At 50.3% G+C, this 20,648-nt stretch overlaps 1 protein-coding gene across 8 annotated transcripts in view; it reads left to right on the plus strand.

Annotated features, from left to right (window-relative positions):
* LOC140393873 (neuron navigator 1-like) overlaps positions 1-20,648 on the plus strand; it is a 970,643-nt gene that overhangs the window by 741,150 nt on the left and 208,845 nt on the right. For all 8 annotated transcript variants that reach the window (XM_072480430.1, XM_072480425.1, XM_072480424.1 and 5 more), the window contains one exon: positions 15,321-15,615. In XM_072480430.1, the coding sequence (XP_072336531.1) occupies positions 15,321-15,615 (295 nt within the window). The remainder of the gene's footprint in view (positions 1-15,320; positions 15,616-20,648) is intronic.

Genomic DNA, 20,648 nt, shown 5'->3' on the forward strand with positions numbered 1-20,648 from the left:
GTGAATCTGTAGAATTCGCTACACCAGAGTGCGGCGGATGCTGGGACAGCGAGTAAATTTAAGGAGGAGTTGGTTTTTAATTTGTAATGGGCTGAAGGCTTATGGAGAACAGGCAGGAAGGTGGAGTTGATACCATAATGAGGCCACCATTTCATCGTATTGAACGGTGGAGCAAACCTGAGAGGCCAAATTGTCTACTCCTGCTCCTGGTTCTTATGTTCTGAGAAAGACCAATTCTGTCTAATCCCACTTTCCAGCTCTTGGTCTGTAATCCTGTAGGTAACAACACCTCAAGCACAAATCTGATGTTCTTGATTAATAAGGGGATTTCTTGATTAACAAGAGGGTCAGGGGTTATGGGAAGAAGGCAGGAGATTGGGGATGAGGAACATTTTAGCCAGGATCAAATGGCGGAGCAGACTTGATGGGCCGAATGGCCTAATTCTGCTCCTATATCTTATTGTCAATATGGATGGTAACTCTTTCAAAAGTTAGTGGCTGGGACGTACCAAGACGAAAAGCCTGTTCCAGACAATAGATAAACATCCATTTTGACAACATTGTGGAGAAAGAAGGTTTCATGGCTGGAGTGACCATTTGAAAATTCCTTTGAGAACCGAGAAACCCTCAGACTGCTGTTTAACACCAATTGGAAAGGACTGCAGCAGCCCAGTTGAGCAAGCATCATCAAACCATACCATCGCTCAACTTCTCAAAGTCAGTTTGATTTGATAAGTCACCGAGCAAAGCCTGCCAAGTGGTCTAAGTTTGGAAAATCCATTATTGCAGCAGTGTCATCCATCTCAAGCATTTTGTGTGTTGCTGTCTCCAACCTGAAACTCAACTGGATGTATCCTACCATGAGGAAAACACACCCTGACTTTGGAAATCACAGGAACTTTTATTGTTGTTATCCATAGTTGTCGGGCGCGATTCAACCAAAGAAGTTTTATGTTGGTATCGGGCACGTTTAGCAGGCTGTTTTTCGGCAGCCACAGTGCCGAGAATCGCCCCGTTATCCAATGGCACTTTGCCATTTTTTCTGGCCTTGGGGAGTTTCTCTTTGTCAGGCCACACTTAGAGGAAAGGCTCCTCACAGATCCGAGCGCCATTTTGTCTGGCTGCTGCGATCAACCCCCCCCCCCCATTTTCGACCTTGCAGAGGCTCCCGGGAACCATCATACACCCCCCACCCTCTCACCACCTCTACCCCACCACCTGGTAAAGCCCCCCTCCCGGGCCCGATCACTGGCATTGCTAAACTGCAACCGGGCACCCTGGCATTGCCAGCCTGGCGCCATGGCAGTGCCAAACAGAAATCCTAGCAGTGACAGGGTACCATGCCAGGGTGCCACTAATAGGGTGTCTGGTATTACAATCCAAGACACAAACAGTGACTAGGATACTGGACTGAAACTCCAATATTTTAGACAGTGCAGAAAAAATGATTTGCTCCAGGAGTGATTGCATGAAGAAATAGGGGGTGGAATTCTCCGACCCCTCACCGATGCAGGGACGCGATTCTCCGCAGAGCGCAGAATCTGCGTCATTGGGGCCGGCGTAGTCGACGCGACGCCAGTCGGGGTATGCAACGACTCACCGCCCCAGGCCAGCACGGGCCGGCACGCTGATTCTCCGGCCCGGATGGGCTGAGCGACCATCATCAAAAAGCCGATTACCGCCAGCACCGTTCTAACATTCTCTGAGCCGGTGGGACGTCAGCATTGAAGGGGCCGGGTGCGACCTGGGGGGGTCTCCGTAGTGGCCTGGATAGCGATCGGGGCCCACCGATCGGCGGGCCGGCCTCTCTGCCCCCCCGGCCTCCTTTCCTCTGCGCCAGCTCCTGTAGCCCTGCGCCATTTGGCGTCAGGGTCGGCGCGCGGAAGAAGGCCACTGCTTATGCGCCGGCACAACTGCGCATGCGCGGACCCCACAGCGCTAGGTTCAGGCTGGGATCGGCAGCGGGAGCGGAGTGGGCCGCTCCAGCGCCATGCTACTCCACTGTGGGCCGCAGAAGGGGGTCCCGGAACGGGCGCTGCGACGGAGTAAAACACTCCCGTTTTTACGTTGGCGTCGGCACTTAGCCGCCCGATGGGAGAATCCCGCCCAGGGTTTGGTTATTTTTAAAACAAAACTTTATTATAACTACAATAAATATTAAATTTAGTTAACTTCATGCCCCCCAAAAATACAGCTTATAATTTACATCTTAAACACTACTACTTAATTTCCCATTGAACAACAAGAAAAGAAACATACAGATTTCAATCTATCTTAATGTGGGAGAATTGAGGACTCGGCATCAGGCAGATCAGAATTCAATTCCTCTCTCCAAGGCTTTCTTAATACAACTGTCTCTCTCCACAGCTTTCTCCAAAAACTGCCCCTCTCCACTGCTTTCTCCAAAAACTGCCCATCTCCATAGCTCCTCAAAATGTCTCTCTACATTTCTTGGCTCCACCCAGCAATTACTTAATCTCCCCAAGCTGAAAAACAAATTAATTGCCCAGGGACTTCCCCAGTCAAACCACAGTCCATAAGCCTAGACTGGAAAACACATTCATTTGTCAATTTCACCTTCTTGCCACTAAAAGCACCTAGGCCCTGCAAAACATAATTATTTTTTTAATCATGACCATTGCAGTCAAACACGCTCTACCCGTTGGCATTTAACCTGTAAATTGCCCAATACTTAGAATCCCATATGCCTAAAATCTTCCAGTCGTCACACCAGAAGGCACTGGCAGTACCAAGGTGCCCCAGTGCCAAAGGGAATGCCAGGGTGCCACCCTGCCCTGTCCCGACCACTTGGGAGTCTCTAATGTTCTAGGACAGTCATTTTCAAACCCAGGGTTGTGACTCGCAGGCAGGCGGGTATCGGGGCCATGCGTCACGGGAAGTAGTGCCCAACGGCCGTGACCGGCTTTTCAAAGAACCAGCTGCAACCGTCTTTCAGAATGCCGGCCGTCCCGCACATACGTACCCCCTCGGCAGTACGCAGGCCTGGAGGACAGCGGGGCAGATCACCTCCTCCTGACATCAGCGCGCTGACCCAGGAGCAGATTTTTTGTTTGTAATCAATGGAGTCTTCCTGCCTGGAGCAGCAGCAGAGAGCAAGTCACATGCCCCGTACACTGATGCCACGTGCCCTGGGCTGAAGAAAAATTCCTCCATTTTGTTAGCAGCAAGCAAGCAACAGGACTAAAGAATTTAAAATGGATTGTTTTGTAGTAAAGAGAGGACCAAAGAGACAAGCAGGCCAGGATCTCACAACTAAACCTGCTGGGGAGAGCTGCTGAGGAGAACGAACAGCAGGGCAAAGCAGTGGTGGTGTGAGCTTCTAAATTGAGAGAAACCTTGTGCTTGGGGCTTATGCCCACTACGGAATATTTGAAATAGAAACCGAAAATGCTGTAAATACTCAGCAGGTCAGGCAACACCTTTCAGGTCAATGACCTTTCATTAAAGAGAAGGTTGAGGGGCGACTTGATAGAGGTTTATAAGATGATCAGGGGAATAGATAGAGTAGACAGTCAGAAACTTTTTCCCCGGGTGGAACAAACTATTACAAGGGGACATAAATTTAAGGTGAATGGTGGAAGATATAGGGGGGTGTCAGAGGTAGGTTCTTTACCCAGAGAGCAGTGGGGGCATGGAATGCATTGCCTGTGGAAGTAGTTGAGTCGGAAACATTAGGGACCTTCAAGCAGCTATTGGATAGGTACATGGATTACGGTAGAATGATATAGTGTAGATTAATTTGTTCTTAAGTGCAGCACGGTAACATTGTGGATAGCACAATTGCTTCACAGCTCCAGGGTCCCAGGTTCGATTCCGGCTTGGGTCACTGTCTGTGCGGAGTCTGCACATCCTCCCCGTGTGTGTATGGGTTTCCTCCGGGTGCTCCGGTTTCCTCCCACAGTCCAAAGATGTGCAAATTAGGTGGATTGGCCGTGATAAATTGCCCTTAGTGTCCAAAATTGCCCTTAGTGTTGGGTGGGGTTGCTGAGTTGTGGGGATGGGGTGGAGGTGTTGGCCTTGGGTGGGGTGCTCTTTCCGGGGGCCGGTGGGGACTCGGTGGGCCGAATGGCCTCCTTCTGCACTGTAAATTCTATGATAATCTATGATTAATCTGGGACAAAGGTTCGGCACAACATCGTGGGCCGAAGGGCCTGTTCTGTGCTGTATTTTTCTATGTTCTATGTTCTAAAGATTAACAACCTGATTTGTCAACTGTATTTCTCCCTCCACAGCTGCTACTTGACCTGCTGACTATTTCCAACATTTTTCTGTTTTTATTTTCACAGTTTTGACATCCACAGTATTTTGCTTTTGCATGAGAGAATATTTAAATTTATTTATTCAGCAGGCAAGCCAATGAGTGATGGATTAGAGACTAATTAAAATGTTTTACTCAATGGTCAGTAACATCAGTCTGACTCAGACTTGCATCCAAATACAGAAAGAAGAAAGGATGGCATGCAAATCCATTTTGTTGCGGCAGTATACTTTAAATCTTTCAGTGTCATTTGTGTTACAGGCAGCAGAGAGAGAAAGTAAACTTCTTTCTCCTCTCCTCATCTGTCTGTGAGCAGAGGTGTTTTTGAATTTTTTTTAGAGTAGGCTGTGGCATGTCTCCCCAATCCCTCAGTTGGTGTAATTGATTTAATAATCATTCACTGCAAATTTGGAACATGACATGAATAACTCAGAAGGTTGGTTTGGTCAACCCGGGGAGTGGGGTTTGCGACGCTCGAAACAGAATCTCGCAAGACGTCACGATCTGGATCTTGTCTTCATTGTGCGGGATCCACATCAGAATATTTAGATGAGCCAATCGGCTCAATTAAATATGTGTTTCCCAGATTCTCCTTGTGCCCGGGACCTAATCGCCCAAGGTGAGAGACCTCGCCAGGGTGCCATTTAGTATTAGTCCACACAAATGTGGAAGAGTCGTAATGGTACCTGAGTGGGTCTCCGAGACCAGTGTTTTTCAAATTATTTTGCCCGGGACCCATTTTTACCAACTGGCTGTGGTGTTGGGTGTTCTGACACACAGATGAGCCAACACGGTTGTATATGGTACAACGCTATTTTATTTAAACTTACTATGTACAGTTTTGTCTTTGCACTCTGCACGTGGGGGTTCCCTGCTTGTGATGTTTTAACAGCTCTTTCTTGTTTCTTTGTCCCCAGACCTACTGACCACCAGGTGTCGTGCTCGTGCTTTTTATGTGGTTGGTGTTCTTGTCTGTGATTGGTTGTGGTGTTGTGTGCTCTGATTTGCCTGTTGGTGTGTCCATCATGATGTGTGTGTTTGAATATCATGACATCCCCCCTTTTTACAAAGATATGTGCCTACGTGGTAATAAATATGATCGTGTCGTGAGTGCATCTAAGAGTGTGTGTGTGTCGTGTGCAGCATGTGCATATGACGGAACTATGTACATGGGGCGATGTCGGGTGCGTCACATGAACCAAGTTGTACCATAACATAACATAAATGCGAGCGAGAGAAGAAGGAAAAAAAAAACTTGAACAGTTGTCCAGTCAGACGACATCTGGAACGATAAACAACAACAGGTTATCATGTAAAATTGTGCAACTTGTTAAACATATGAACGGTATTATAAGTCCAGTCTAATGGGCTTGCGACGAGTTCGGGTTGATCGCCTCAAGGGTGGATCAAGAACCACCGGCTGCTGTGCAGGCATGGCCATGGGTGGCGATGGAAAGGGCGTGATGTGCGGCAGCTCCACAAAGTCATCCTCGGAAGCCTGTCGAGGATCTGGCGTGTGCGTACTGTGTGGCTGTGAGCGTGGAAGTCGGCGAAGGGCGCGCCGATTGCGGCGACGCACGGAACCATCCGGCATGCGAACCAGGAACGAGCGGGGAGCCACTTGTCGGAGGACTTCGGCCGGTGCTGACCAGCCACCATACGGTTGATGGACGCGTACTTTGTCTCCGGAGGACAGGGGGGGCAGGTCCGTCGCTCGTGTGTCGTACCGACTTTTCTGGCGATCACGCTGCAGTTGCATGTTCCGAAGAACCGCCTCATGGTCTGTTGTTGGTGCCAGGATGGAAGGTACCGTCGTCCTGAGGGAGCGACCCATTAGTAGCTGCGCTGGCGAGAGACCCGTGGATAGCGGGGCCGATCGATAGGCCAGCAAGGCAAGGTTAAAGTCCGATCCGGCAGCAGCCGCCTTGCACAGGAGCCGCTTGGCGATGTGGACACCCTTTTCAGCCTTCCCGTTCGATTGTGGATGCAGAGGGCTGGATGTCACATGAGTGAAACCATATGCTGCGGCAAAGGACGACCATTCACGGCTGGCGAAACAGGGTCCATTGTCTGACATGACAGTCCTTGGAATGCCATAGCGAGCAAATGTTTCCTTGCAGGCCCCAATGACTGCGGACGACGTCAGATCATGGAGAGGCATGACTTCCGGGTAGTTTGAGAAGTAGTCTATAATAACAATGTAATCTCTGCCGAGCGCGTGAAATAGGTCAACACCCACCTTCGCCCAGGGGGACGTCACCATCTCGTGTGGTAGAAGTGTTTCCGGAGGTTGCGCCGGCTGAAACCTCTGACAGGTTGTGCAGTTGAGCACCATGTTGGCTATGTCTTCATTAATACCCGGCCAATATACCGCCTCCCGGGCCCTTCGTCTGCATTTTTCGACGCCCAAGTGGCCTTCGTGTAGTTGACAAAGAATCATCTGGCGCACGCTGTGCGGAATAACGATCCTGTGTGATTTCATAAGGACCCCGTCTATGTTGGTAAGATCATCTCGCACATTATAAAACTGGGGGCACTGCCCTTTGAGCCACCCTTCCGTCATGTGGCGCATCACTCGCTGCAGAAGGGGGTCAGTCGCCGTCTCTGCGCGTATGTGGGCCAGACTAGGATCATCGGCTGGCAGATTTGCTGCTGTCAGAGTTACGTGTGCCTCAATTTGACGCACGAACCCCTCCGCATCTGGTGGTGTGCTCACTGCTCGGGAAAGAGTGTCCGCCACGATGAGCTCCTTCCCCGGAGTGTAGATCAGCTCAAAATCGTACCTCCTGAGTTTAAGTAAGATGCGCTGGAGGCGAGGAGTCATGTCGTTCAGGTCTTTGTTAATGATGTTGACATGGGGGCGGTGGTCAGTTTCGACCGTAAATCGTGGCAGGCCATACACATAGTCGTGGAACTTGTCCAGTCCAGTTAACAAGCCCAGGCATTCTTTTTCGATTTGCGCGTAGCGCTGTTCGGTAGGGGTCATGGCTCGTGAGGCATATGCAACCGGGGCCCATGACGACGTGCTGTCTTTTTGCAGGAGTACCGCTCCAATACCAGATTGGCTGGCGTCTGTTGAGATCTTTGTAGGGCGAGTCGTGTCAAAGAAGGCCAGCACTGGTGCCGTGACCAGTTTGTGCTTGAGCTCCTCCCATTCCCGCTGATGCGATTGGTGCCAGTTGAATTCTGTCGATTTTTTTACGAGATGGCGCATATTTGTTGTATGAGAAGCCAGGTTGGGAATGAACTTCCCAAGGAAGTTGACCATGCCCAGGAATCTTAAGACAGCCTTCTTGTCAGCCGGCCGTGGCATGGCTGTGATGGCGCTAACCTTGTCTGCATCGGGACGGACCCCTGACCTTGAGATGTGGTCCCCGAGGAATTTCAGCTCCGTCTGGCCGAAGGCACACTTCGCACGGTTGAGACGCAGGCCATTTTGTCGTATGCGGGTGAAGACACGTCGTAGACGATGCATGTGTTCCTGCGGAGTGGTGGACCAAATGATGATATCGTCCACATATACATGTACCCCTTCGATGCCTTCCATCATCTGCTCCATAATGCGGTGGAAAACTTCAGATGCTGAAATGATGCCGAATGGCATCCGGTTGTAGCAGAATCTGCCAAAAGGGGTGTTGAATGTGCATAGTCTTCGGCTGGCCGGGTCCAGTTGGATCTGCCAGAATCCTTTGGACGCATCCAATTTGGTGAATATTTTGGCTCGCGCCATCTCGCTGGTGAGGTCCTCTCGTTTCGGGATGGGATAGTGTTCCCGCATGATGTTGTTATTCAGATCTTTAGGATCTATACATATACGGAGCTCGCCAGAGGGCTTCTTTACACAGACCATGGAGCTGACCCATGGCGTGGGCTCCGTGACCCTGGATAGGACCCCTTGGTCCTGAAGAATCTGCAGTTGTGCCTTGAGGCGGTCTTTGAGTGGCGCAGGAACCCTGCGAGGTGCGTGAACGACAGGGATGGCGTCCGGTCTGAGTCGAATCTTGTACGTGTATGGCAATGTCCCCATGCCTTCAAAAACCTCCTGGTTGTGAGCAAGGAGGGAATGGAGATTTGCGTGGAACTCAGCATCCGGGAAGTCGGATATCTCATCTGGAGAGAGAGACATAATGCGTTGTACCAGGTGAAGGACCTTACACTCCTGTGCGCCCAGTAACGAGTCCTTTGATGAGCCGACAACTTCGAAGGGGAGTGTGGCCGTGTACATCTTGTGGGTCACCTGTAGCTGGCAAGATCCTATGGACGGGATGACGTTCCCGTTATAGTCAACCATCTTGAGCCGGGATGGCGTGATGGGTGGTTTGACCTTCATGGCCTGGACTGCAGAATATGCAATCAGGTTGGCGGATGCGCCGGTGTCCAGACGGAAGGCGACGCGCGATCGGTTGACCGTCAGGGTGGCACACCACTCATCGGCTGGATTGATGGCATTGACCTTGTTGACATCGATGACGGAAACGCGGAAGGCATCCTGGTCATCTGCATCACTTAACTGGAAGTCTTGATGCGTGGGCTGGACGGTCCTGACTTGTCTGCGAGATTGTCGAGGATGCGCCGGATCCATGGGTTGAGCCGAACGACAGTGGGCTGCGTAGTGGCCCATCTTGCCACATCTGAGGCACTGTCGGTTTTTTGCAGGACATTGCCCTTTTAAATGTAGAGCTCCACAATTGCCGCACGTCATGACGTCACGGCGTTCGTTGCGCCACTGCGCATGCGCAGTGCGATCTTGCGGTGGGCGCGCCTGCGCAGTGCGTCTCTCGTTGTGGCCGTTATTTTTGGCACGCACCTGCGCGGGAGACCGCGAAAAGCGCGGGAAGCGGCCGCTGTCGTCCGGGCCGTGGGTCGGGAAGTAATCGACGGCCTGGATGCGTTCGACGTCGTGGGCGGCCTGGCTTGCCGATTCGACGGCTGGGGACCCCCTCCGTGCCAACTCGGACGCCTGAAATCGGGCAAAACGGCAGGTAGCATTTTCGTGGAGGACACAGGCTTCCACAGCAGACGCTAAGGTGAGGCTTTTTATCTTAAGAAGCTGCTGGCGTAGGCCACTAGAGGCAACGCCAAAAACAATCTGGTCCCTGATCATGGACTCTGTGATGGTGCCGTAACCGCAGGACTGCGCTAGAATCCGGAGGTGCGTCAAGAAGGGTTGAAAAAGCTCCTCCTTACCTTGCAGGCGTTGCTGAAAGAGGTATCTTTCAAAACTTTCATTTACTTCAACTTGAAAGTGCTGGTCCAGCTTGAGGATGACCGTGTCATATTTGGATTGGTTTTCGCCTTCTTCGAACACCAGTGAGTTGAAGACGTTGGTGGCGTGCTGACCTGCGTAGAAGAGGAGCATTGCAATCTTCGTGTCATCCGAGGCACTCTGTTTTTCGGTGGCACGGATGTACAGGTCAAATCGCTGCCTGGAGAGCTTCCAATTGGTACCTAGGTTCCCCGCGACTTGCATCGGCTGCGGTCCGTCGGTGTGGTCCATGTCCAGAATGGCAGGTTAGTAGGCAGGTATCGATCCACTCCTGTACCATGTGGTGTTGGGTGTTCTGACACACAGATGAGCCAACACGGTTGTATATGGTACAACGCTATTTTATTTAAACTTACTATGTACAGTTTTGTCTTTGCACTCTGCACGTGGGGGTTCCCTGCTTGTGATGTTTTAACAGCTCTTTCTTGTTACTTTGTCCCCAGACCTACTGACCACCAGGTGTCGTGCTCGTGCTTTTTATGTGGTTGGTGTTCTTGTCTGTGATTGGTTGTGGTGTTGTGTGCTCTGATTTGCCTGTTGGTGTGTCCATCATGATGTGTGTGTTTGAATATCATGACACTGGCCATCCTTCACGATCCACGCTGGCTGAACTTCACAACCTAATTTATTTATTTTCAAGTAAGGGGCAATTTGGTGTGGCCAATCCATCTACCCTGGGTAGTTTGGGTTGTGGGGATGAAACCCACGCAAACAAGGGGACAATGTGCAAACTTCACACGGACAGTGACCCAGAGCCAGCATCGAACGTGGGAATTTGGCGCCATGAGGCAGCAGTGCGATCCACTGCACCAACGTGCTGCCCGTTTTCAGCTTCTTCTTAATGGGCTGTTCACTGGAGGCCCTGGAGCTCACACTACCACTGCTTTGCCCTGCTGTTAGTTCTCCTCGGCAGCTCTCCTCAGCAGGTTTAGTTGTGAGATCGTGGTCTGCTAGTGTCTTTGGTCCTCTCTTTATTACAAAACGATCCATTTTAAATTCTTCAGTCCTGTTGCTTGCTTGCTGCTAACAAAATGGAGGAATCTTTCTTCAGCCCAGGGCACGTGGCATCAGTGTACGGGGCATGTGACTTGCTCTCCGCTGCCGCTCCAGGCAGGAAAACGCCATTGACTTTTTTTTAAAAAATCTGCTCCTATGTCAGCGCGCTGATGTCAGGAGGAGGTGATCTGCCCCGCTGTGCTCCAGCCCTGCATACTGCCGAGGGGGGAGGTATGTGCAGGACGGCCGGCATTCTGAAAGACGGTTGCAGCTGGTTCTTTAAAAAGCCGGTCACGGCCGTTGGGCACTACTTCCCGCGACGCATGGCCCCGATATCCGCCCGCCTGTGAGTCACATTGAATTCTTAATTTCACTCTGAAATTTTAAAAGGGTTAGTGGTGTGCGACATGACTTAAAGACATCACAATGTGATATTCAAAGGAAGGAGTGGGCCTGAACCTCTGTGGAGTGGCAATCACCATTGGCTAGTGGATTACCACTCTGCTCCTTTTTACTTACCCAGGTATTGAGCTGCACTTTTCCCGCTCAATCTACCAATCCAAGCCTGGTGAGAAATGTGCAGCTCAGCAGCTGTGGACTCCTTCTTGTGCAGGACAGCAGTGTCAGGGGAAGCGAAGCCTCGCCCCCTGAGCTGCAGTAAACCAGGTTTCCAAACACTTTGAGAAACCAAGGAGAAGATGAAACTGTAAGGTAAGTGGGTGGTCAGATTGGCAGAGGGGGTTGTCGGGTGGTTGGTGGGAGGGGTTGAGTGAGAAGTCAGTGGGCGCCAGGAGGGTGGCCGGGAGGGTAGTCAGGGGTTGTGGATCGATGAGCGTGAGGGGGTGGGGATGTTGCTTGGGGTTTGGGGGTAGTCAGGGGATTGGGCGTGTAGTTGGGCAGGTGAGGGTTAGTCAGGACATTCATGGGAGCTTGGGATAGGGGTGGGGTTAATATTGTAGGTACTCAAGAGTTCGAAATAGTTTTAGTCTTTCTAGTTTTTCCAGGGTAACTATTTTGCTAAGAGAGTTGGAACCATCTGAAGTTTCTGATTTAAATCGGATTACTGGAGGGTTCCCAGTGCTGAGTAATTGCACACTGAAAGTTTAAATTTACTGGGCAATTCCCATGCAAGTAGGGAACTCTGGGGGAATCCCCTAGTGTACCTTCCGGGGTGCCCGATCCGGGGTGCCAACTCCCTGCCCCCGCCGCCCGAGCACTGAGGTTCTGGGTGAATGACCTGTGAGAAGGTTTTTTAACATAGCTGACATTCACCTGAATTACACATTTTTTGGGACCAGGCAACCGAGCAGCTCAGACAGACACATTTTAATTGGAAGATTGAGGTGAGGCAATATAAAATAACGTGTACAATTTTAAAGGGGTGAAAGAGCAGAGGGGCTTGAGGACATGCAAAAATTGTTGAAGGTGGCAAAGGAGGTTGAGAAAGCAGTTGTTAAGGCACATAGCATCCTGGACTCTATTATTTGGGGAACAGGCCAGATTTTGCTCTCCCGTACCTGCCAGGAATTGAGTCAGCGTGGGGAAAGTGTGGGCTCCTGGGCCAGAATTTCAAACTTACCTTTCCATTTCCTACTTGCACCATCTTCTCCTCATTGAGAAATGTGGTGTCATGACCCCACACAATGCCCTGTGACTTCAGGGTCCCCATCATAAACGTCTTGGGAAATTTGGAATCATCCCCACGCCCCCCCATTCCGCCCCCACTCCCCACCGCGTCATGATGGGAGGGAGTTGCAAACTTGTGTGAACCTCATTTGATAAGTCAGTTGAACCGTGGGGGAAGACTGTTAAGGAGTCAGGAACCTTTTAACATGTAATTTCAAAAGTTTTGTCCCCTCATATCCCACCCATGGTCCCTCATATCCCCCTTTATCCCTCATATCGCCATGCCAAATTCCACCCTATGACCCCTATGCAACTCCCATACTCACTCTCCAGTGTACAGAACCAGTGAGCCTTTGGCAAGTCTGCTTTGCCTTTGAAGTGCACATGGAACTGACAAAATAAGCAAACATGCTTTGAAAATATCCTTTGAAAGAAAAAATCATCTTATAAACTGAAAGAAGTGCCATTTAAGCACAGCTATTAATAGTACCATTGACAACAGAAGCACTTTGAACAGATGGTCAGCCATTGTTTTTCCAGGTAGCCTCATTATGAATGCTGAGCTGAGTTCTGAGAATGGCTAATGGAATCAACTCAATTGGAATATTGACACAGCTTGGAAGTTATTCTTCCTTTGTAGTTTTTCAATGCCAGTGCATTCATTTGGACATGATTAGGGGGTGTTCTTCTTAGATTCATTGGCATTTGCAGCACAGAAGGAGGCCATTCGACCTATCATGTCCATGCTGGTCAACTAAAATCTGACTACACTAATCCCATTTTCTAGCACTTGGCCCATAGCCCTGAGGGTTCAGCATCGCAACTGAATATAAAAATACTTCTTGAATGTTCCACAGGTTTTTGACTTAACCACCCTTTCAGGCAGTGAGTTCCAGACTCCCACCACCGTCTGCGTAAAAACGTTTCTCCTCAACTCCCCTCTTAGCCTTCTACCTTATAAGAGAAATCAAGTTATTCACCCCTCGACTAATGTTGAGGTGATTAAAGCATTTGTTATTGTGACAGAGATGAAAATACTGTGGGAGTGGATAAAGGTGATGGCTTCATTGAATTTGGATTGGATTTGCTATTGTCATGTGTACCGAGGTACAGTAAAAAGTATTTTTCTGCTAGCAGCTCAAACAGATCATTTAGTACATGAAAATAAAATAAAATAAGAAAATACATAATAGGGCAACACCAGGGGCGGGATTCTCCGCAATTGGCGCGATGTCCGCCGACCGGCGCCAAAAACATTGCGAATCAGTCCGACATCGCGCCGCCCCAAAGGTGTGGAATTCTCCGCATCTTGGGTGGCCAAGCCCTCACCTTGAGGGGCGAGGCCTGCGTCGGACTGATTTCCGCCCCGCCAGCTGGCGGGAAAGGCCTTTGGTACCCCGCCAGCTGGCGCGGAAATTACTTTGGCGTGCGGCGCATGCGCGGGAGCGCCAGCGGCCGCTCACGGCATCCCCGCGCATGCGCAGTGGAGGGGGTCTCTTCCGCCTCCGCCATAGTGGAGACCATGGCGAAGGTGGAAAGAAAAGAGTGCCCCGACGGCACAGGCCCGCCCGCGGATCGGTGGGCCCCGATCGCGGGCCAGGCCACCGTGGGGACACCCCCTGGGGCCAGATCGCCCCACCAGGACCCCGGAGCCCGCCCGCCCCTGCCGTGTCCCGCCGGTAAGACAGGTGGTTTGATTCTCGCCGGCGGGACAGGCATTCCAGCTTGGGACTTCGGCCCATCGCGGGCCGGAGAATCACCGGGGGGGGGGCCCGCCAACCGGCGCGGCGCGATTCCCACCCCTGCCGAATTTCCGGTGCCGGAGAATTCGGCAACCGTCGGGGGCGGGATTCACGCCAGCCCCCGGCGATTCTCCGACCCGGCGGGGGGTCGGAGAATCCACCCCAGGCACACAATGTAACTACATAGACACTGGCATTGGGTGAAGCATAACAGGAGTGTAGTATTAATCAGGTCAAGAAGGTTGTTTAAGAGTCTGGTAACAGCGGGGAAGAAGCTGTTTTTGAATCTGTTCGTGTGTGTTCTCCAACTTTTATATCTCCTGCCCGATGGAAGAAGTTGGAAGAGTGAGTAAGCCGGGTGGGTGGGGTCTTTGATCATGCTGCCCACATTCCCAAGGCAGCGGGAGGTGTAAATGGAGTCAATGGATGGGAGGTAGGTTTGTGTGATGGACTGGCTGTGTTCACGACTCTCTGAAGTTTCTTGCGGTCTTGGGCCAAGCAGTTGCCATACCAGGCTGTGATGCAGCCCGATAGGATGCTTTCTATGGTGCATCTGTAAACGTTTGCAACGGTGAGGAATGGCCCGAATTGTTTATTTCTGAGCTACTGTGGAAGCTCCAGTGCATTGAGTCAGTACTTAGATGATGGACCAAATGGCCTCCTGTGCTGTGTTCTATGCTTCTGAGAACCACAAAAAGGTTACAGTGCGGAAAGAGGCCATTCAGCCCATTGTGCCTGCACCAGCCAAAAAAGATAAAGAGACAAGTGCTCATTTTAATCCCACTTTCCAGCACCTGGTCCATGGCCTTGCAGGTCACATCACTTCAGATATAGGTACCTATTAAATGAGTTGAGCGTTTCAGCCTCAACCATCAACTTAGGCAGTGAATTCCAGACACCCACCCTTTGGATGAAAAAGTCTTTCCTCATGTTTTCCTTTAATCCTTTAAAATCACCTTAAATCTATGCCCCCTGCTAATTGACCCCTCAGTTGGGAAAATTAAGTCTTTCCTGTCTACCCTATCTGGGCCCCTCAGATGAGTTGACTCTCATCAAGCAGGTCAGGAGTATAAATGCAATTCTGGTAAGTCAGATTGGCTCCCTTAGGTGTTGCAACTAAAGGAGGGCCAAAAATCCATTTTAGTCAACAAGTCTGCATATTTTCATTTCCTTAAGCCTGGTTTAATGCCACATGTGAGGAGTTTCATAAATCCTGAACCAGGTATCTGGATTGAATCTTGTATAAATCAAATATTGGATTTCTATACACGCATGAGTTTGGTAACAGTTGGAACTTATAACTGTTAACGGAACTTAGTTTTAAAAGTTGTCAAATGTTTACTTTCTGACTTTGGGTATTTGGATTTTCAGTCCACGCTTGGTTAACTGATCTGTATAAATTGCTTTGCAGCTCCGAACAGACGCAGAAAAGCGCTCCATGGTTGAGAGTGGTCTAACCTGGTACAGTGGCTCTGAAGGTAAAAGTCAGAAGAAATCTGATGGTGGCTACGATGCCAGCAACCTCAAAATGGATCAAAACACAAAGTGGAGGCGTATCCGCACCGAGTCAGCTGAAGAATCGACAAAAAGCGAACTAAAGAAACCGCAATCTACTGGACAAACTAGTTCACTGAAAAGGGGTGCAGCACCGGTAGGAGTAACTTCCCCAATGACCAGTTCAGGAGCAGGCTCGCTGAAGGTTTCTGGTACGTGTCTGGAATAGAAATAACAGGTTTTTTTTTTAAAAGCATGTTTTACATTCCTGGAAATCTAGCAAAACCTTTTAAGCAGCTGGGTAAGAGTCTATTTATAAGAGTATATCGTGTTAAAAATCCAAACTACTTGTCGATATAAATCCACTAGATTTGCTCCTTCGTGCATTTTCTGCTGTGACCTTTAAAATAATCTGCTTCTAATTTGGAATCACCTTGGGGCCAGGTTGCAGTAATCTTCATTCAATGTCAAGTAACTAAAACTGTATGTGACTATGTTTGCTTGATCAGTGTTCTCATCTTTCGCCTCCAGAAAATCATGTTTCTTTTTGAACCCAAATGTGCATGCTTTAGTCGATTTTAAAGTGAAGTCACAGGTATCACTTCCTGAATCACGTTACCCATTTTGCTGCACATTATTATGCCATCATTCAGTGTGAAATATCCTGTGATTTATCACTTGCTGATTTAATTCAAGAATATGTTTCAAATTTATGAATTTCTCACACGAGGTGCAGTATTACTGACATCTTTGTGAATGGACAAACAGGGATGTTACTCGTACTATGCAGTGATCACCCTCCCCCACAAGCCCCATAATCATCAAACCTTCACAATGGTTGTGCTCAGTCCCATCTGAAAACAAGTGGAGTTCATGCAGAGCAGAGCGGATGGCATTACGCATCATATTTCCTGACACTTCGTGCGTGATTCTCTGATCCTGAGGCTAAGTGGTGACGCCGTCGGAAACGCCGTCGTCAAAATGGCCTCAAGATCAGCAATTCTGGCTCCAACAGGGGGCCAGAACTGCACTGGAGTGACCCATGCCGCTCCAGCTGCTGATCCCGGCATCAACTGGAGGCCACGGGGTCCGCACATGCGCAGTGGCACCGGCGCCAACGCACACATGCGCAGTGGATCCCTTCTCCACGCCGGTCCTGACGTAACATGGCATAGGGCTAAAGGGGCCAGCGCGGAAGAAGGAAGCCCCCATCCTGAGAGGCCGGCTCGCCGATCGGTGGGTCCCGATCGCAGGCCAGGCCACAACGGAGGCCCCCCCCCACAGGGTCGAACCCCCCGTCCCCCCCCACAGGCCACTCCCGGACCCTTCCACGCCAAGGACCCACCGGCTAAGAGCCGATTAGAACGGTGGCAGTGGGTCTCGGGTTTTTTGTTGCGTCGGGGCGGCATGGCCCCAGGCTGAGAGAATCCTGCCCTTCACGCTTTCGGTCACAGGATAGCCAAATTGTCTTTTTGAGAAAAAGGTCTCAGTTAGGCTCAAAAGGTCAGCTCCGAAATTCATCTCTGACTCCAAAAATTGTGGATTAAATACAAAACATCATATAGGCTGACAAACTAATGAGCAAGTGCTGCACTGCTGAAGGTTATTCCAGACAACAAGTTGACGTGAAAGATTCCGTGAGTTTTTTTGTTCGTCATTCATGGGATTGGGTGACACTGTAAAGACCGACATTTACTGTCAGCCTCTAATGATCCTTCACAAGACAGTGGTGAGCTGCCATCTTGACCTGCTGCAGTTCTTCGGATAATGCAGATATATCCACAGTGTTGTAAGACAAGAGTTCCAGGATTTTGACCCAATGATGATGAGGGAACTGAAGTGCAGTTCCAACTCAGAATGGTGTGTTACTTGCAGTAGAACTTGCAGGTGATGACAGAGGAGCAGGAGTAGGCCATTCGGCCCATTGAGTCTGCTCCACCTTTCAATGAGATTGTGACTGATCTGATGTGATAATCCTCAACTTCACTTTCCCACCTTATCCTACAACCCTTGATTCCCTTCCTGATTAAAAATCTATCTATATCAGCCTTGAACATACTTTGTATCCCAGTCTCTACAGCCCTCTGCAGTAAAGAATTCCACAGATTCACTACCCTCTGATTTAAATGGGTGACCCCTTACTCTAAGAATATGCCCTCTGGACCTAGACTCTCCTACAGAGGGGAACAAACTCTCTGCATCGGCCCTGTCAAGCCCCCTGAGAATCCTATTGGTCGCAGTTAGGTCTCATTCCTCTCAACACCAATGAGTACAGGCCCAACCTTCTCAACCTCTCCTCATAAAGGAAATCCTCCGTACCCGGGATCAACGTGGTGAACCTTCTCTGGATTGCCTCAAATGTCAGTATATCTTTCCTTGGATAAGGAAATGGCAATCTCATGCATCTGGTGCTCTTTTTCTTCTGGGTGATAGAGGTTGTGGGATTGGGAAGAGGTTGCTAAAGAAGTCTTGGTAAGTTGCGGCAGTGAATATAGGAAAAGGTGCATGTTACAGCCTCTGTGCAGCAATGGTGAAGCGAATGAATGTTTATAAATGAATGTAGTGCTAGTCAAGCAGGCTGCATTGTCTTGGCTGCTACTGAGCTTTTCCTTTGTGTTAAGTATGACTCCAACCAGTGATGCGTTTTTCTCCTGATTCCCATTAACTTCAATTTTGCCTGGGATCTTTGATGCCACACTCGGCCAAATGCTGAATTGTTGTCAAGAGCAATTAGCCTCATCTCATCTCTGGAATTCACTCTTCTGTCAATGATTGGACCAAGGATGTAATGAGTTCTGGAGTGACTCTGATTAACCCAAACCTGAGTACTGGTTTGAAAGTTGTTACTGAGTAACTGTTGTACCATAGAATCATAGAATCCCTACAGTGCATAAGGAGGCCATCTGGCCCGAAAGAGCACTCCACCCAGGCCCACTCCCCTGTCCTATCCCCACCTAACCGTTGGGATAATTTAGCATGGCCAATCCATCTAACCTGCACACTGGAGCAACCAGAGGAAACCCACACAGACAGGGGGAGAACATGCAAACTCCACACAGACAGACACCCAAAGGTCGAATCGAACCCGGGTCCCTGATGCTGTGAGGTAGTAGTGCCAACCATTGTGCCACCGTGCCACTCCTTTCACTGCCAACATTAGCTTCCCTCACTTTGCTGATGACTGAGAATCAACTACCGGAGTGGTAGGTGACCTTCTTGGATTTGTTCTACATTTTGTGTACAGGATATACCTGGTCAATGTTCCACATTGTTGAGTAAATGCCAGTGTTATAGATATACTGGAACAGCTCAGGTGGGGTACGAATACCTCTGGAACACAAGTCCTCAGTACCAAATCTGGGATTTTGCCAAAGTCCATAGGCTTTGTTGGATTTAGCTTTAATTTGCTTTATTTATTTATTTGGAAACTGTTAGTCAGTTTGGAGAAGACGGTTGCTCGGAAGCGAAACATGAACAAGTAGACACTCCCACAAACTGGAAAGAAACACTCTTATTGAAACGGCCCTGTGATTTATATGGTTAAGTTTTTGAGAAACATTGCAAAACTACCAACACTGAAGTTACAAACTGCGGCCGTACCTTAATTATAACCATGCCCAATTATAACGTTGAGTGTGGCACACATTGGTCACTCAGGGCGGCAGATTTTGTGAAAGAAACTGTTTTTGTGGAAAAGTGAGCTCTTTTCTCAGCACGCATAATGAAACCCCTTTATCTCTGGATTGAATGCTTACATGGCCAGAGATAGAGCAGTTTGATGCAGCTTGACAAAGACCTCTCCATTTGATCAATAACGGTTCTTGCACGGAACCCAAAATCATCGTATGTTGAGCTGCACACATCAGCCTGCTGTATCAAGGAAAAGCACGCAAACAGATAGAATGGCTATGCTTTCCACCCCCTGAGACCCATCCATATGTTGTTTCAGCAGCTGCTCTCTCCCTGGATCATAGCAGGGCCACTTTTGCTCACCTGCTGATGGAGGATCCACGTCATTAAGGAGGTTTTGCCTGTAAAGTGGATATATGTTCATCTCTAAAGGATAGGCCTAAATTCTCTGGAGTTTGAGAAATGGGATGTGTTCTCAGTCAAATAAAATTAAAAGGGTAGATGCTGAGAAGTTGTTTCCCATGGCTGCAAAATCTAGGGCGGGATTCTTCGTAAACCGGCGGGGCGGGCAACTCCGGCGCGACGGAGGGGCGTGAACCACTCCGGCATCGGGCCGCCCCAAAGGTGCAGAATCCTTCGCACCTTCAGGGAATAGGCCGGTGCCGGAGTGGTTTGCGCCGCGTCAGCCAGCGTGGAAGGGGCTTGGCGCCACGCCACCGGCGCCGAAGGTCCGGCGCGAGTTGGCACGAGTTGGTGCATGCGCGGGAGCGCCAGCGTGTGCTGGCGTCATCTCAACGCATGCGCAGGGGGGTTCATCTCCAAGCCGGCCATCGTGGACTGCTACAGCGGCCAACGCGGAGGAATAGAGTGCCCCCACGGCACAAGCCCGCCCGTGGATCGATGGGCTCCGATCGTGGGCCAGGCCACCATGGGGGCACCCCCCTGGGGCCTGATTCCCCCCCCCCCCCACAACCCCCCCCCCCCCCCCCCCCGCCCTCCCGAGGACCCCGGAGGCCGCCCGCGGAGCCAGGTCCCACCGTTAAGTAATTGTCGTAACATACGCCGGCGGGACCGGCCGAAAAATGGGCGGCCACTCGGCCCATCGCGGGCCGGAGAATCGCCGGGGGGGGGGGGGGGGGGTGGCGCTGCCAGCGGCCGCCGACCGGCGTGGCGCGATTCCCGCCCCCGCCAAATCCCAGGTGCCGGGGAATTCGGCAGCCGACGGGGGCAGGATTCACGCCTCCCCCCGGCGATTCTCCGACCCGGCAGCGGGGGTCGGAGAGTCCCGCCCCTAGAATTTGTGTTCTTAGTTTTAGGGTGTCAGTTTAGCACTCCAGGATGAGGTCAAATTTCTGTACTCAAGAGGATTGTGAGAGGTTAGAATTCTCTCCACCAGAGGGCTGCGGATGTTCTGTCACTGAGTATATTCAAGGCTGAGATCGATATATTTTTGGGCACCAAGGTCATGAGATATGGAATAGGGCAGAAAAGTCAAGTTGATATGCAATGCCAGCAGTTATCTTCTGGAATAGTGGAGCAAGCTCAGTGATGTGTGGCCTGTTCCTGCCTTCGTGCCTTGTGGTCTTATATCTTCTGGGTAATGGGCAGTTCTGGG

Source organism: Scyliorhinus torazame, chromosome 17 (genome assembly GCF_047496885.1).
Source record: "Scyliorhinus torazame isolate Kashiwa2021f chromosome 17, sScyTor2.1, whole genome shotgun sequence".
In the NCBI taxonomy this organism is placed as follows: domain Eukaryota; kingdom Metazoa; phylum Chordata; class Chondrichthyes; order Carcharhiniformes; family Scyliorhinidae; genus Scyliorhinus; species Scyliorhinus torazame.